This window comes from Corvus kubaryi, unplaced genomic scaffold (assembly GCF_017639235.1).
Source record: "Corvus kubaryi isolate FWS band 111438036 unplaced genomic scaffold, C.kubaryi_AGA036_p1.0 37142, whole genome shotgun sequence".
NCBI lineage: Eukaryota > Metazoa > Chordata > Aves > Passeriformes > Corvidae > Corvus > Corvus kubaryi.
In genome coordinates this window covers 263,338-279,769 of record NW_024581036.1, presented here as the reverse complement: position 1 = coordinate 279,769, position 16,432 = coordinate 263,338, and the positions used below count along the sequence as shown (strand labels likewise).

Genomic DNA, 16,432 nt, shown 5'->3' with positions numbered 1-16,432 from the left:
CTAAACTATTGGTGGTTCAGGCACTCTTTGTTCCCTGAAAGAAACTGTGAATACAGTTCTCTTAAACTGAGTTCCGTGTGTGGTCTTTGTGCCCACAGCATACCTTCGGTCCCAGCCAGCCTGAGCGCTGGCACTAGTCTTAAACATGGGCGATCTTTCTTTTGCAGGACAGTGATACATAGAGAAGCTGCTAATATTGACATTTGTTGCTACTTTTTTTTCCTTTTCAGGGGTGATTGAGCCTGAATGGGTTGCTCCTTCAGCAACCCTTTCCTAGGCAGAAAAAATCCATGCCATGACATTACAGGACACTTGCTGCCAGTTGCTGCAGAAAGCAGAGGTGCTTTTTCTAAAGACACAGAGGTTGTTTTGTTATGGTGTACTATAGAAAGAAACTTAAACCTTACTGCTGTTTGCCAGGAAGAACCTTAGAGCTCTTAGGATTGGTTTGGATCAAAATTGTTTCCAAGACTTGGGTAATGGCAGTTAGGGTAGCATTCCTGAGCCATCTTGTTTTGGCGTCCCACAAATAGGTCTGTTATGCTGCCTGTGTTGAAGCCTTGCTTTCTGGCTTAGTGTTTTAGATCTAAGAGTGGAAGCTTTGGGGGCTCTGGGGGAAATCCTCTAAGTTATAATTGCCTGGAGAAATACCAGGGACACAAAGTATGGACTTGTACTTGAAGCTGGTAGGAAATCCAGTCGAACAGCTCAGTGTTCATCAAACTGCTAGTTGTCATACACTGAGAATAGTAATAAACATCTTTTCTCTAGCACTAGAGTGTTTAGTTTTTCATAGCTTTATTCGTGATGAGAGGACTCCTCAGCCTACAGGAGGTTCCCTAGAGGTCTCCTCTCTGGTTTGTACGGATGAGGTGGTAGGCCAGTCATTTTCATTGGGTAGTGTTATTTTTCTTTGTCTTGCAAAAACAACTCAAACTACCCCTCCCTGTACCTGTCAGTAGCTGGTGTAGTCCCGATTATATGATTTTCTGCAAGGCTACAGTGATGGGTGAATAAAGCTGTCATTCCAAAGCATTAGCAAACACCGAGGCGGGAGCCAGTTCATCCACGGAAACATGACACAACAGCGTAAAATATAGGACTAACAGAGACTGCTGTGAGCAGCAGTTTGTGGCCTTTACCAGGAAAAAAAGGTAGCTAGCTATTTGGGGAAGGGTTTTTCTTTTGTTGTTTAAACACTGCTTATTTATAGGAAAAAGAAGAAAGTGGGGAATTTTGAAACAGATACAAGAAAAATAAAGCCACCACTGGCCAAAATGTAAGCTGGTTTTCTTTTTAATTAAAGAACTTTTAAATTTTTACACTTCTAAGTACTAAATCTGATTATTATGGAGGGATACAACTATGTCAGGACACTTCAGAGGTTTTTAGTATAGTTAGTCAGGTGTATAATACATATGGGTATAGTGCGACTTGTGAGATGTGGTTTGTGCACAGCATGTGTTCTTCTAAGTAATTAGTGTGGAGTTTTGAAATTTACTTACTCCTAGGGTTGGTTTATGATGTTTGTAAATCCAGTAGAAAAGGCCAGGTACATGGTCCATGTGTTAAAATGCACAACTGCCTCATTCCTTCATCCTGCATTAACCCATAGCCTGGATGGTGTCATCCACTCTCCAGCATGACATAGTGGCTGGTGCTGCTAGAGCATGTGTCCATCCTGTCTTATTTTTTCTGTGTCTGTCTGTCTGTCCTGCAGCCTTTGTCTGTGTGTGTCTGTTTGTAAATGCAGGGGTGGAGGACTGCAGGGAGTGGCATAGACACCTGACGCCCTCCATTTCAGTGTCTGTGCCCGAGGAGGAGCCCTACAATTTGGATGCGGAGTACTATGAACACCCTTTGTTCAGCTTGCAGTGGACTGGCTCTAGTACACACCCCAGTGCCACAGTGAAGAGCACAGAGGTCTTGTTGGGCCATGATGAAAGTGAATTGAGCATGGTCCCATTTGGTTCCTCTTCCCCTCTACTCACGTGCCATCTGTTCCATTCTTTATGTGCCTGGGATTGCTGCCTTCTGGGGAGGGAAACCTAGTTGTATTTTCTCCCCAGATGGAAGTGACGCCCCTCCAAAAGTCTCTCCATGTCTAGGTAAAGCTGCAGCATGAACAAGTGCAGCTTTGGGGTCAGTGTAACCCTGATTCCCACTTAAATCAGGGCTCTTGTTCTTCAGGCTTAGCTTATAGCAGAACCAAAAGGAGAAGCTAGGTAAAGGAACTGGAAGCTAATTTGTTCTTTGTGCCAGAGAAATACTGCCAAGAACAGTACACAAAGTAGGCCAAAATATTGTTACTGAAAGTAAGTCAGTTGTTTACACAATGGGGAAAAAGTATGTCTATTCCAAAGATAGCTGTGGAAGGACTTTAATTCTCCAGGAGGTGAAGTAAATAAGTGTTACCCCAGTGTACACAGGTAATTTCAGGCCGTATTGGGTCATGTTTGATTTCCAGTTGTTTTGTGGACACACTCCATTTGCAGTGTGCCAGCTGACTGCAAACACAGAGGGAAAAAAGCCTCTCTGTACCTCCTTTTCTATGAGCTGAGCACATCAGTAAGTAGTATTTTATCAGTGGGGATTATGTAAAAGTAAAATGGCTTTTGAGGAATCAAGGGAGAAGCTTTTTCAGTGACTAACAGAACAGCTGACTTCTCAAAGGTGAAATAGATGATGTTTCATTTCACAGCACTCAGTCTTGGGAGCTGAAGTTAAAAATAGTACTGAATCCTCTAAAGGTTTGTGTCTCAGGAAGATAGAGCTGTCTCCCTGAAACTGGTCACTGGGTCATTTTAAGAAAAGCAGAGTTTTCAGAATTAACAGGATAATTACAGAATTAACAGCCTAATACTGTAACAGCACCAGTAAGAGATCAGAGCTAATAATTGAAGATTGTTAATGTCAGCATGTCTAACTGAAAGTAGGGAGATAGAAAAATCACAGGGATAGCCTTACTTTAGCTGTGTGCCTGTAGCTTTACATAACAGCCTGGTTAGTTTATGGGCAGTTTCCTTTTCAGTCATATCATCTGCCTCTGGTGAAAATGTAAAATCTCAGAACGTATATGTGGGGGAGAAAAAAGGGGAATAAGGTGGATCATGAGTGGAAAGACAGGCATTATGAGACCCTGAGATCCTCTCAGCTGGTGAGAGCACGGTGCTAAAATGCCAAGATTCAATCCCTGTACAGGCTGTTCACTTGAGAGTTGGACTCAATGATCCTTCTGGATCCCTTCCAATTGAGACTTTCGTGTGAAACAGCTGTCCTTGCTGGCCAGCAGTCTGTTTGGCATAAGAGTCTGCTGCATAAAGGGAGGTTATACGATACTTCTGTTAATTCAGGGATAATTTTCTAGCTTGAGTAATTATCTTTATTCATGTGGCTTTGTGTAAAGTGTTTCAGGAAATGAAGGAGTATTGCTCAGAGTAAAATAAGAGGCTTTCCTTAGCATTTTTTAATTGAGAGGGATGCACATACAAAAGTACATAAAATCAGAAAAAGAAAAGTAAAGCAAGTTTTTCAAGTCAGGGTCTTTTGTAGCTGGAGACCTGTTGTCCTGCAAGGCTGCTTTTACAATCTGCCTATATGCAACTATTTCTGTAATGCTCAGGCATTGGTCCAGGTCTGATTCTGAATCTTCTGGCTTCTGTTCATTTAAGATACAGTATCTAACCTTAATTATCTTATATGTTATTAATAATGTGTTGTTCTTTACATAGTGATATTTTCTCAGCCTCAAATAGTGTTTATGTTTCTTAAATCACTCTTTTAAGGCCATAGCTGAAATGGATGATTGATTGTCTGGTTTTCAGTGGGCCTATCTCCAGAGAAAAATGAAGCCCTTGTAATACCAAGAGGCTGGATACAGCCATTTCCAGATTTAAAACCACTTTTAAATGGTTCTTAAAATGAAGAGTCCTCGTGTTAAAATAGTGATTTTTACATACAGATTTCAGATGTCAGGCAGTGTAAGGGAGAAATTGTTTATAAACCCATTAGTGTAGGAATCTTGGCAGAAATCTTGCAAAAACCATTCGTTATTAGCCATGCATAAGGCCTGTTAAAACTATGAAAGTTCTCAGTATTTTCCAAATCCAGGATTCATACAATAGATTGACTTGCTGGCATTCAGCAGTCTGTATTACCAAGGTCAATGGAAAGAAATCAATGCCTCATACCTTCCTCCACCTCAGCTGAATGTCTTGTACTGGACTAAACAGCACATTTATCAGAAAAATATCAGTGTACTTTGAGCTCATTGATGCATTAGTGTTGTCAGAGCCATCCATCATTCCTTTCCATCTCCATTTCCAATGACTATTGACCCACTGTCATCCTTGGGAGAGGTATGCCTGTAAAACACTTTCTGCTCTCATCTTACAGCATAAACATGCTTGTCCGAGGGTAGGCAGGCTTTTGGTTTGGTTTTTTCCCTAGGGAAAATTCAGCTCCATGGTGGCTAAAATGAACTGGTACTGGCAGTCCTTCACAGATTTAAATCGAAAATATTGAACTGAAAAAATTATGTAATGCAGTCCTGAAAGGGTTATGTAAAAGCAGTCCTGTTCAGCTGTGCGCTTGGTGTTTAGTGTTGGTGTTGATGTCACCTCCTTTTTTCCACCCCTGAGAAGAAGAACCAGTAGAGTCTGATGGCTGTGGAAGTGAAACCTGCTGCTCTTCCTGGGAAGCAAGTGGGGAAAGAGCATGGGCCCCTTAAGCCTTTGGACCAGGCAAAGGGCCTCTGTGAGGGTCAGTCTGATTCTGGTTCAGTGTGTCATGAAGACAAAGTGCCAAGTGTGGCATTCAGCAGGGAGAGTGTGACCTTTGTGGTGGGAGCGCTCCTGAAAGATACACCCCCTTCCTTGGCTGAGGAAGGTGTGTCCTCCTTAGATTTGCATGTGTTTGCTGCCAGCAAATCCTTCTCTGGCTTTCTCCAGTGCTTTCCAAGGCTGCTTCATTTTCTGTTTTTTCCCATTTATTGGTATGACTGCTCTTGTTATTATGCTTGAAGAGTGTGTTGTGGATAATATGACTGTGTAGGTGCTGTATGACAACATGGTTTCCCACCGCTGCAGCTGATTACTGATTTTTTACTTTGCCATGATAAAATATGCTTTGCAGCTAAGCTTATTCCTGTGTGTAAGCCTTCTTACCCCATCTCAGATGTGTTTGCCAGTCACATTGCTAATCTATGTTTTTTCTTTTCTTTTTGGTGCAGAGGTTTGTCTGCATTTATTTCAAACAGCAGATTTACTGCCTTTGACTGTGAGATAAAGATGCTTAAACTGTAGAAATGTTTCCGTTTGCAGTGTGCAGGTTTTTTGTTTGGTTGGTTTGGGTTTTTTGTGTATGTTTCAGTGCTTTCTGGTTTAGCTTCCTTAGAGCTATTGCTTCTTATATCATACCCTTGTCATCCATTCAATCCACCCCTCCTCTCCTCAGTCATTGCTAGAACTCTTATTTTTTGTGTGTGTCACCTTATTACAAATGGTTAACCCTGCTGGAGTGCCCTTCTTAGGCAAAATCTCTATCACTTCCCCTGGGACATTTCCTTTGAAATGAAGGTTAGGATTGGGTGCGCTGGGTGAAGTTTTGACTTAGTCTCTGAGCAAAATATTTACTGCAGTCATCTTCCAGTACATAAGAACTAGGCTTCAGTATTTGGCTTCAGTATTTTTCTTTTAGTGGTATTTCTCTTCAGCCAGTGGAACAAGGTGCAAAGACACCTTGTGTGGAGTAGTGATATACCCACTCCCTACCTAGGTAAGGAATCTTGCATTTAGGAGGCTCGTGTTCTGGATGGCCCAGCTGAAGAACACTGAATTCCTTTGGCAGTCAGAATATGTTTTGATGCTGTTGGTATTGCTCACTTGCACTACAGTAAAAGACACCAGTAGGATACATGGCGAAAAGCAGTATCTAGCTATTTAATTTCTGTGAAACGAGGATGACATCAGCCCAATGGCCATGCTTTATACTACATAGGGTTTGCAAGTCAGTCACCAAATGTAAAAACATAAAAGAGCAAAATTACTGTAGTTGTAGATTTCTGGTTTGATTACCTGTAGAGTTTAGAATGGCAGTTGCTTTTTTGACTCAGTATTAATATATGCAAATATTTAAAGAATGAGCAATACTTGGATACTAATCGTTCTAAAAACAGTCAGATTCATCAGAGCAAAAAGATGGCTCCATGGATTTCAAATCAGATCTGAGGAAATTCATAGTTGACTCAATGCTAGTTGTAACAAGCTTTAGAAAAAACTCATAAAACCTTTTTTACAGATTAGTGCAGAAAGATATGCCACATTCCGCAGTCTTTTTCTTCATGTTTTCCATTATGGGAAGATTTCAATGAGATAGGAATCATTATCTTCCACAGGACATTAAAAAAAGATCAAGCTATTAATGATTAACAGAGTAGGCATTAAAAAAGAAACTTAACTAGGTATTACTCTCTGAAAATATAGTGGCAGAGTATACGAGTAGCCTTTTTAGTTTCAAATTAACTTAATAAGGGCCTGATCTAGAGTCCCAGAAACATGCCAAGTATTCTTTGACTTCAGCTACAGCTGTAGGTGACTGGCCATTTTGAAGACCAGACCTTCAAGATCTGGGACTGTTAATAGGTCTGTTGCTGATTTCCACATGCTGGTTTCATGACAGCAGTGAGATTTTGGTCTTTTGACAAAGAGCGAGTGTTAAAAGTTGTTACAGTTAAAAAGACAGCCTCTTCTGAAACTTGCAAAACCCTTTGCATGCATTATCTCTTTAGTTTAGGCTGCATGTAGTATAAAAATGTAAAAAATACATAGAAATGTATAACTATGTATGTTTTAAGTATCAGCAACACACAAAGGTACTATTGATTCCTTTAAAGTTGCAGACTTTACTAACACAAAACTAACATAAGAGTCCAGCAAAGCTTCTAATGAAGTGAGGTTATTTGTGGCTTTGCTGTTATATATACAAATCATGAAGATGAAGAATTTACATGAAATCATCTCATTTCAGTGCTTACATTTATATGTATACAACTCACATTTTTTATTTATTGAAAGGAAACTAGTATTTAACATTTTAAAGCAGATTTCTAGGCGGATGGCCTTGCTGGATGCTCACATCTTTCTCCCTTTCCATTCCATCATTCATACCAAAATGTTGTAAGCCACATGACTGCCTGCCTGTAAGTGCTTTAAATAATTTTGCTATAAAACCCAAACAAACTACTTCAGATTTATTTGCAGCCACGAAGATGGAATTCCATGTCCAGGAGGGCACACGCCCTTTTGCAGAAGAACCATTAGACACAAAGCAACATGACTCTGGGAAAGACAGTAAGACTGTTGAGCAACCTAAATATGATGCCTTAGTTCCACAGTCAGCAAAAGCAGAGGCTGCAGATAAAAAGGATTCAGAGAGCAAAGACAAAGAAAAAATGCTTTCATATCCATCAGAATGGATCTTGAAAACTGATTCACAGAAGAAAGGGGAAGCCAGTTTTGCAGAACCTGCTGCTAAGCCTCCTGCTCCTCAAGAACAAAAGCACTTGTCATCTCAACTGCCTGAAGAGAGCAGGACGGAAGAAAGGACTGTAGGTATGCCCTCATCAACCAATCAAGCTATGGCTATCAAATTTCAAGACAACCTCAAAGATGTCAAAGGTGGTGCCATCAGCCATGGTGAAAGTTCTCTATTGCTACCAGAACCCAAGGCAGAAGCAGCCAAAAGTGAACTTCCTTCAGGCCCATCTCTTGCTCTCCCGCAGGAGCTTTCACTCAAAGATGGTTTCAAAACACACCAGGAACCCACTGACCAACTGTTTGCCAAAAATCTCAGTAAAGATGAACAGATCCACAAAGACAGGACATTATCTCTACAAGAAGTCTCAGCAGTAACTGTAGATGGCTTGAAAACTCCAAGCACCCCAAAAATCCCTCCATGGGGGGAGGAAAAGGACATGACTAAGGATGAGAGCGATGAGGAAGAAAGGTATGACTTCTATGATAAAGGGGAGGCTCAAATGTTAGATAATGGTAAATTTACCGCAAAACCTGAAGTTAAGACAGGCTCCCTAGACAAAACAGACTTTCAAAAGGATGGTGAAGCTAAAAAGTTACCTGATACTCTCAAAGCAGAAAAAGAAATGGACCAAAGTGAGCTCTCAGCAGCAGCAGATGTGAAAAGGGAGACGCAGCAAAGCATGCAGGTACCCCCAGCTAAGTTAAGCCATGAACTGACCCTTGATAAAACAGTAGAGCACCCTGATAGCACTCAGTTATCCAGAGTAACAGAGAAAGCTCCTGAGGTACCAGGTTTAACCACTGAGAAGACTCCTACTCTTGAAGCTTCTCAAGAGAAAGATGTTAAAGAAGATACTGCTAAGACAAGTGTTTCAGCTCCTCATCAACTGAAAGAAGAGGAGGATCAATCAGGAATGTCGAAGTATTTTGAAACCTCTGCTCTGAAGGAGGAAGCATTTAAAGCAGATGGTCTGAAACAAAGCAGTGATTACTATGAGCTAAGTGACACTAAAGAGAGTAAATATGAGCCTTATCAGAGAGGTCGTCTAATACCTGAATATGAAGAGGAGGAGGAAGAGGAAGAATTACAGACAGAATTGAATCAGCAGCAGAATGTGCACACTCGTGAAATGGGGTACAGTACCCTGGCTCAGAGCTATACACCAGACACATCTGAAGAACCTAGTTCCCCAACAGAAAGAATGTTCACTATTGACCCCAAAGTCTATGGGGATAAGAGAGAACTTCACAGTAAAAACAAAGATGACCTAACTCTGAGCAGGAGCTTGGGACTTGGGGGGAGATCTGCAATTGAACAGAGAAGTATGTCTATTAACTTGCCCATGTCCTGCCTGGATTCAATAGCCCTAGGATTTAGTTTTGGTCGTGCACATGATCTTTCTCCCCTCGCTTCAGATATTCTAACAAACACTAGTGGAAGTATGGATGAAGGTGATGACTACTTGCCAGCAACCACACCAGCACTGGAGAAGGCCCCCTGCTTCCCCACTGAGAGTAGAGAGGAAGATAAGCACATGGTAGAAGAAAAAGCCCAGCCTGAGACCTTGGCTGAGCCATCTTTCCAGGCCAAAGATTACTACAAAAATGGGGCTGTCCTGGCTCCTGACCTGCCTGAAATGTTAGATTTGGCAGGGACAAGATCTAGATTAGCCTCTGTGAGTGCAGATGCTGAGGCAGCACAGAAGAAGTCAGTTCCTTCTGACAGTATTGTGGAAGACAGCAGCACAGCCCTGCCACCTGTAACAAATGAAAACCACGTAATTCTAAAAGCTGAAAGTCAGCTGGAAGACTTGGGCTACTGTGTTTTCAATAAGTACATAGTACCACTCCCTTCTCCAGTTCAGGACAGTGAGAATTTAACAAGTGAAACCTGTCCCTTCTATGAAGGCACAGATGAAAAACTGAGACGTGGCCTCACTCCTGACCTGTCTTTAATAGAAGTGAAGCTGGCAGCTGCTGAAAAATCAGAAGACTTCCTCAGTGAAAAAGACTTAGGTCAGCATGGTGAGCCCATTCTGGTGAGGGACTTTGAGCAGGAGAAAAAGGAGAAACTGGATACTGTGCTAGAAAAAAGTGAAGATCAAGTTGACTCTAAAGAGGTCTGTTCCATTAAAGGGGTAGAACCAGAGATGACAAGAGCTGAGGCAATGTTAGAAAGGAAAGAAGAAAGTGTGGCTAGTAAAGTTCATTTACCTGCTGATACCATGTATGACAGAATTTCTGCTTCAGAGATAGCAATAGAAAAGGATTCTGTTTGTTTGTTGATGGAGAAGGAGAAGGCTCTTAGTGTTGTTCCTGAAATAGCTGAGATAGAAGCTCCAGTTAAACCAGATTACAATGCTATTAAGCATGATATGGAGGTGGCTGCAAGGAGAGCTGACCAAGAATATCAGAATAAGTTAGACGCTAAGATTAGTGAGGTTGTTTCTCTTCCTTTAGGGAAGGACAAAGCCTCTCTTAAAAGAGCAGAGCCTGAACCCAAAGACACTCAGCAGAAAGACGAGACCATCTTCTCCAGAGAAGCAGAGGATGCAGATGTACTTTCCAGGACTGAGCCTAGTTATGTGAAGGACAGCACCAAACTGTCAGAAACAGAAATTAAGGAAAAAGTAGCTAAGCCAGATCTGGTACACCAAGAAGCAGTTGATAAAGAGGAGTCTTATGAATCTAGTGGAGAACATGATCAAGCCCAAGAAAGTTTGAATGGAGAATCTGTGAAACCAGAGGATATCAAAGCAGAACATCCAAAACCTGCCATGTCTGGGGAAGAGATGCCTACACAGTTACCAGCAAAGGGGACTTCTGTGGAACTCCTCTTTCCAAAAGCTGAGCCTCTTCAGGAGGAGCCTGCTGAGATTCAGATGGAGAGCATACCACAACCTGTAGAGGAAGTTGAAGAGATTCTTGATAGAGCTGTGAAACCTATGGAAACCCAAAAGCTGCTGCCATGTGAGCTGGCAGCTGGAGCCCTGAAAGGGGAAGAATATGAGGAAGAAGAGGTGGAAGCAGGGCAAGAAGCAAAAGAAGAGGATAAACAGCATCTTGTATCAGAAATGCCCCCAGACTTTGGCAAGCCTGCTACTGAAGAAATGGGAGCCAAGGGTAGCCCAGAAGCACTGCCTGAATTGAAAGGCATTATTGAATCAGTGGTGACAGTGGAGGATGACTTTATCACAGTGGTGCAGACAACAGTTGATGAGGGTGAATCTGCTTCTCACAGTGTGCGCTTTGCTGCTACTCAGCAGGAGGACATCGAAACAGGAGACTCCCAGGCTGAAGAGGACCTTGATGTTGAAGAAGTGGAAGTTGAGCCGAAGGAAGGCTCCCGAGAGGCTCCTGCTTCACCCCAGAGAGAAGAAATCCTGCTCACTAACTACAAAACGGAGACGTGTGATGACTACAAAGATGAAACAACAATTGATGACTCCATCATGGACACAGACAGTCTCTGGGCAGACACTCAAGGTGTGCATTATCCTTTCTGTTTTGTCTGTTGAATATTTTTGCTTCCAAATCATAATGATTGAAAAGCAAAATTATTACAGTTATAAAAGTAATCTCAGCATGTTTCAGAAAAATGGTAAAAATTAAATTTTAATTTAATCATCTGCTCTGTCTTCAACTACTTTTTCCCTGCTCCTCCTAACTATTGTTAACATTTGTTACTAATCTTTTCTTTGTTGTTGTAATTTGCTCTGATTCTACAGATGATGATAGGAGCATCATGACTGAACAGTTAGAGACTGTTCCTAAAGAGGAGAAAGCAGAGAGAGAATTGCGAAGATCATCTCTTGATAAGCATAAAAAAGAGAAACCTTTTAAAACTGGGAGAGGCAGGATTTCCACTCCTGAAAGGAAAATAGCTAAAAAGGAACCTAGCACACTCTCCAGAGATGAAGTGAGAAGGAAAAAAGGTTCATTTAACACTCCTATTACAATTTTTTTTTTCTTACTGTTTTACAGTATCTGGTTACTCTGTTATACGTGATGTGCACCATAACGTTATTAACGGTAGTGGTTTCTAATGAGATATTGTACAATTATGTGAGAAGCCATGTGCAAGGCTCACTGCTCCACTGGTCCTATTTCATTGTAGGCATCCCCACTGATCACTGGGTAATGCATCTGAACCAATGCACCAGTGCTCCCCCTCTTCCAGCGTAGGATTTGTTCCTATGAAGAAGCAATGCGTTGGGTTGGAGTTGTGGAGCAGTGGGCCTGACACTTGATGTATTAATCATATGAAATGGTTTGCTGAGGTTTGTTTCTGATTCTATGTTTTTGTGTTCTTTTTGTCCATAGCAGTGTATAAGAAAGCTGAACTTGCTAAAAAAACTGAAGTTCAGGCCCACTCTCCCTCCAGGAAAATCATTTTAAAACCTGCTATCAAATATACTAGACCAACTCATCTCTCCTGTGTTAAACGGAAGCAGACAGGTGACTGCATTCTGTTCAGTTATGCAATGTGGCTGGCAAACATAGACATTTTCTTTTTAAAATTTCATAGCTATAGCAGCTTCTCTATTTTTTTTTCCTCCAAGAGTGTCAGTCTTCACAAATAGTATTGCGTTTTTAGTGTTTTGTACCATTTTTCTTTTATTCTTTCTTTCCTGGTATTTGTTTATTTATTTGATGGAGGCCATGATCACGTATGCTTGTCATTGCTTGGGCCTCCAAGCACTGTGGTTGTAACTTGGCATCGTGCTTAGAGTGTGGTGTTCTAGGAATCTCTACTCATCTTTTTTTGTTTATTTTTTAAAAAGTTTTTTTAAACGATGCTTTATTTTTTTTTCTGGTGGGAAATGTTGGCAACTTAAACCATGGTATGCATTTCCATTATTCTGCTTTTTTACTCTCATGCATAATAAGAAGTGTTTCAGACTTATATTTTGTTTATTGATGATATCTGTATAGATAATTCCCAGTCTGTCACTGATGTTTATGCTGTACAGTCAAAATCCACAGGGAGAATCCAGCTACATGCAGCATGGAGCTGCGAGAGAAGAAATCTGGGCTCACACTGCGAAATGCATTCCTAACAGAAATCTTAATATTTGGTAGAGGAAGATGAAAGGAAGAAAGAAATTACGCCTGTTACGACTTGATGGGTGTATCATTATTTAGAGGACCAAAATAACTCTTCCAGCATTTTCACATATCATTCATGGTTCTTGTGAGTTCAGAGTGGAAGGATGAATATCTTGACTTTCACTGTGATCTTAAAAAAATAATTGCTAAAAGAGGCCAGCTTTTCTGTCATGTCACATAGCCACAGGCTATAGTGTGGTTGTTTGGAACTAGGGCTATTAAGAGAAAAGCCATGCACAGAAATGCAGAAGTGCATAGGCATCTTCTCACAGCTTAGAAATTAACAGGAAGATTCATTACCTGTCATATGGTTAAGCAAAGCAATACTAGAAGTGTCCCTAGGCAGTCATTCTCCTGCAGTTTTGCACCTGTCACTCCTGTTGTAAATGTAGACCCAATGTCAGCAGGGAGGTCTGACCGGTGAAAATGCAGTAAGAGGATGGTTACATGAGAGCAGGTTTAGTATCGTGCCTCTGCTGTATGAAGTGCAGATTGTATCCTAGCTGTGTTCCATTAGGACACCAGAACCCATCCCAGAACCCAATCCCATCACCTTGCTCCTGTGATGAATCTCATCCTTTTACTTACCCCTCTCAGGAGAAATGGAACCAGGAAAGGAAAGGCTGGTTCAGTCCCCTCTGTATTGCACTGATGGCTCATCCTCAGTTTGCAGTCTCTGGGCCGTCCTAACTTGCGCTCTGGACCAGAATTACCCAAGAGGGAGGAATTTTTAAAGTAATTAAAACAGTTCTTGCTATCTCTTGCTGCTTGCTGAAGCACAGCTTGATAGCCCAGAAGTTACAACCTATAATTCACGTATTCTTTCAAAAGCCCCGGGGGTTCAGTAAGCTGTGGACATGGCTGGGGGAAGGCACTGGCTTTGTAGTGTTCTCAACTTCATCTACACCTCTACAGCTGTGTGGTCAGTGCTGTTGTGCCCTCAAGTACTCTACCACTATGTCCTCTGAACTGTTCTGACCTGTAGCATCCCAAAGAGGACTAAGTCATACCAATGGACTTGGATAAGGAAATCTGCCCTGTGCCTGAAACATGTGCTGTCTTGGCAACTCTCAGAGGTTTTTCTCTCTCGCTGCAGTACACAGTGAAGCAGATGTATTAGTCAAAGTGAGAAATACAATACAAAAACTATCTCCCTGTACTTTTAAGTCCTGAGGTGGAGAGCAACCAAAATGATGGACCCAGACTGTTCATAAAACTTCAGAAATGTGGCTTGAACTTTGAGCTCTAAAGCAGAAGAGCTTGAACCACGCCGGCAAGTGATCAAGAATATTTCTTAAAATGCTTCAGTATACCCATTGGCTCTGGAAAAATTACAGTATGCCTTATTTTCTTCTACCTCACATTTTTATACTTCCTGATGGGACTTGGGGGAAGACCATGAGAGAGAGTGCAGTGCTCTGTGATATTTTAAAAGTGCAGGTGGCCATGTTATCCTACATATCACTGATCTTGAATGTCTCTCCAGGGGCTAGAATCTAGAGGGACATTGTTTCTCTCCCATTTTCTTTTTATGTACAATATAGCACCATTTCTTGAAGCCAGTTTTGACTGTCAGTGCATCCTGTTTGGAGTGGTCTTGTCAGTTTTAGTGATGCCTGGGTAATGAAACCCCCCAAAAGTTCTTGGCACTGTAGTCTGCAGAGCTTCAAGTGTGTTGCAGTCAGTTAAAATCTCCACACTGCATTTACCATAACTTCAAAATGAAACATGTCCATTCATAAGATACAGATATCTACCAAAAGAAGTTAGTATTTTCTTTTATTTTTCTGTGCAATGGCCCAGAAAAGTACATCTTTCCCCTAATGCCCCTCAATACCTGAAAAAAAAATCCCACATCACTGGTAAGCACTGGCAAATACCAGTAACTTACAGCACCATATCCATGAGGCAGGGACTGCTTTTTGAGAGACTTGTCCTTGCCATTTGAAAAAGAAATTGCATGGCCAACCCTCATGAGAGAGTTGGGAAGTCTTTGCCTTGACTAGTGTAGCTCCATGAGTGAAACCCCCAACCTGGCCTGTGTTTTGTTGGTGGCTGTGAGATGCTACTGCAGTTGTGTTATCAGAGGAGTGTTTTCGGAGGCAAGGCCAGGACAATGACCTGGCCATTATATGTTTCTGTTTCTTGTTTTCAATTCTGGGGTCGCCCCCTGACGTGAAGCATGTTTGTTGTGTATTTAAGCCAACAGCAGGGCCTGTAGAAATCTTGTGTTTAGATGGAGAAGTTGTGGTTGTTACCAGGTACATCGGTACAAGTGACACAGCTTTTTTTTCCACCTCACAGTGATGACTGGTTAGGGTTGAATGCCAAGGGAAGGAGGAAAGAAGCTGTTTGTGGTTATCCAGAAGAGATGGAAACCAGACCCAAACCAGCAGTAACAGCTGTGGTGAAGTGTGACACAGGAAGGCTCTGCTGTGCTTGCCCTTCTTACAAATTCAGACGAACTGAAGTATGCAGTTACATATTCTTTTCCTCCTCACAAGTTCTCTCTCCTACACCTTTGACTAGAGTGGGTAGTGTGACAGAAAATCAGGGATAATGTCACCATGCCTGGGAGCTGCACTAGAAAAGGGAAAAATAATCTGACCTTTCCTGTATGAGGAATTAGGGTTGGTTTTAGAGTTGGAAAACAGTTAGGTTTATAGGAGAAGGTTGTCATTTGTGATTGCTGTCCTACTTCTGCTTTTACCAAAGGCATCCTGGCACAGGTGCCAGAAGATTTCATGTCTAGGTGTTAGGTGGCACATCACTTCCTAAGCAGCAGCATTGGGGTGAAGCTAATAACCTGATTTCCAAAAAGCTGCCCCATTCAAAAACCACTGTGGATGGAATCAAAGTCCAAGAGAAAGATCTTACCTCAAGCCATGTTGTATCTGATAAATGAAATACTGAATTAACATACTTGATCTCCCAGATAAACCTTGAATTTCTAAATTCTTGAGAGCTTAGTTGACCATGACATAGTGACCTTGTTGACACAGCTAGGACGATAATTCAACAGTGAATCTCTCTCTTTCCATTATGAATGTTGGCTGTTATTTTGAAAGTGGTGACAGTAGAGGACTCTCTTAAAATTTTTATTTGTGGATGTTTTAAAGAGGCTGGTTTTTTAGAGGACAGTCCTGAAAATCAGGATGCTAAGTTGCCTGAGGATTGACCAGAAATTCTTAAATTTGTCAGCTATTTCTGGAACCTTTTTCTTTTAATTTATAGACTTCTAGGAATGTGAATACAAAATTTTGTTTTGTTCGAAACACATAGAATACCATTTTACCTCAAGTAAGATGAATACAGGAAATTTTAAAGGCAAGTACATTTTTGCATACAGTTCACTGAAGGTAATTCACAAAGTACTTGCTTTGCACAGTAGTTTCAAGGCATTTAATTGTTCTAACAAGTGTACTAAATGGAAATGCTTATTATTACTGTCTTTAACTATCAAGTCTTTCTTTGGATTTCTCAGCAGCAGGTGGTGAAACAAACCAGGCTCCTGCTGTATTTAAACAAGCAAAGGAAAAGCTCTCAGTGAGTAAATCATCTTATTGTTCATCTTTATAATCTCCTTTTGCCCTTACTTAATATCTTTTTGTGTTAATTCAGTAAGTAATTGTGTGTTCAATTTAAAATTTGTTTGCCATATTCATTATTCATTTCAAAGGGTAATTAAAACCACCTTTCATGAATAACCTTTGAAGTCTAGTCTCAAGTGGTAGATGGTGACAGTTTGCAGATCCATAGAGGGGCACACAGGCTCCGAACTGCAGGAG

The 16,432-nt window shown here is 41.3% G+C and overlaps 1 protein-coding gene across 50 annotated transcripts in view; it reads left to right on the top strand.

Annotated features, from left to right (window-relative positions):
• MAP2 (microtubule associated protein 2) overlaps positions 1–16,432 on the top strand; it is a 245,487-nt gene that overhangs the window by 199,698 nt on the left and 29,357 nt on the right. For 29 of the 50 annotated variants that reach the window (XM_042021393.1, XM_042021398.1, XM_042021397.1 and 26 more), the window contains 4 exons: positions 7,248–11,021; positions 11,264–11,470; positions 11,859–11,993; positions 16,129–16,190. In XM_042021393.1, the coding sequence (XP_041877327.1) occupies positions 7,248–11,021; positions 11,264–11,470; positions 11,859–11,993; positions 16,129–16,190 (4,178 nt within the window). The remainder of the gene's footprint in view (positions 1–7,247; positions 11,022–11,263; positions 11,471–11,858; positions 11,994–16,128; positions 16,191–16,432) is intronic. The other 21 variants (XM_042021435.1, XM_042021413.1, XM_042021434.1 and 18 more) reach the window with 7 other exon arrangements.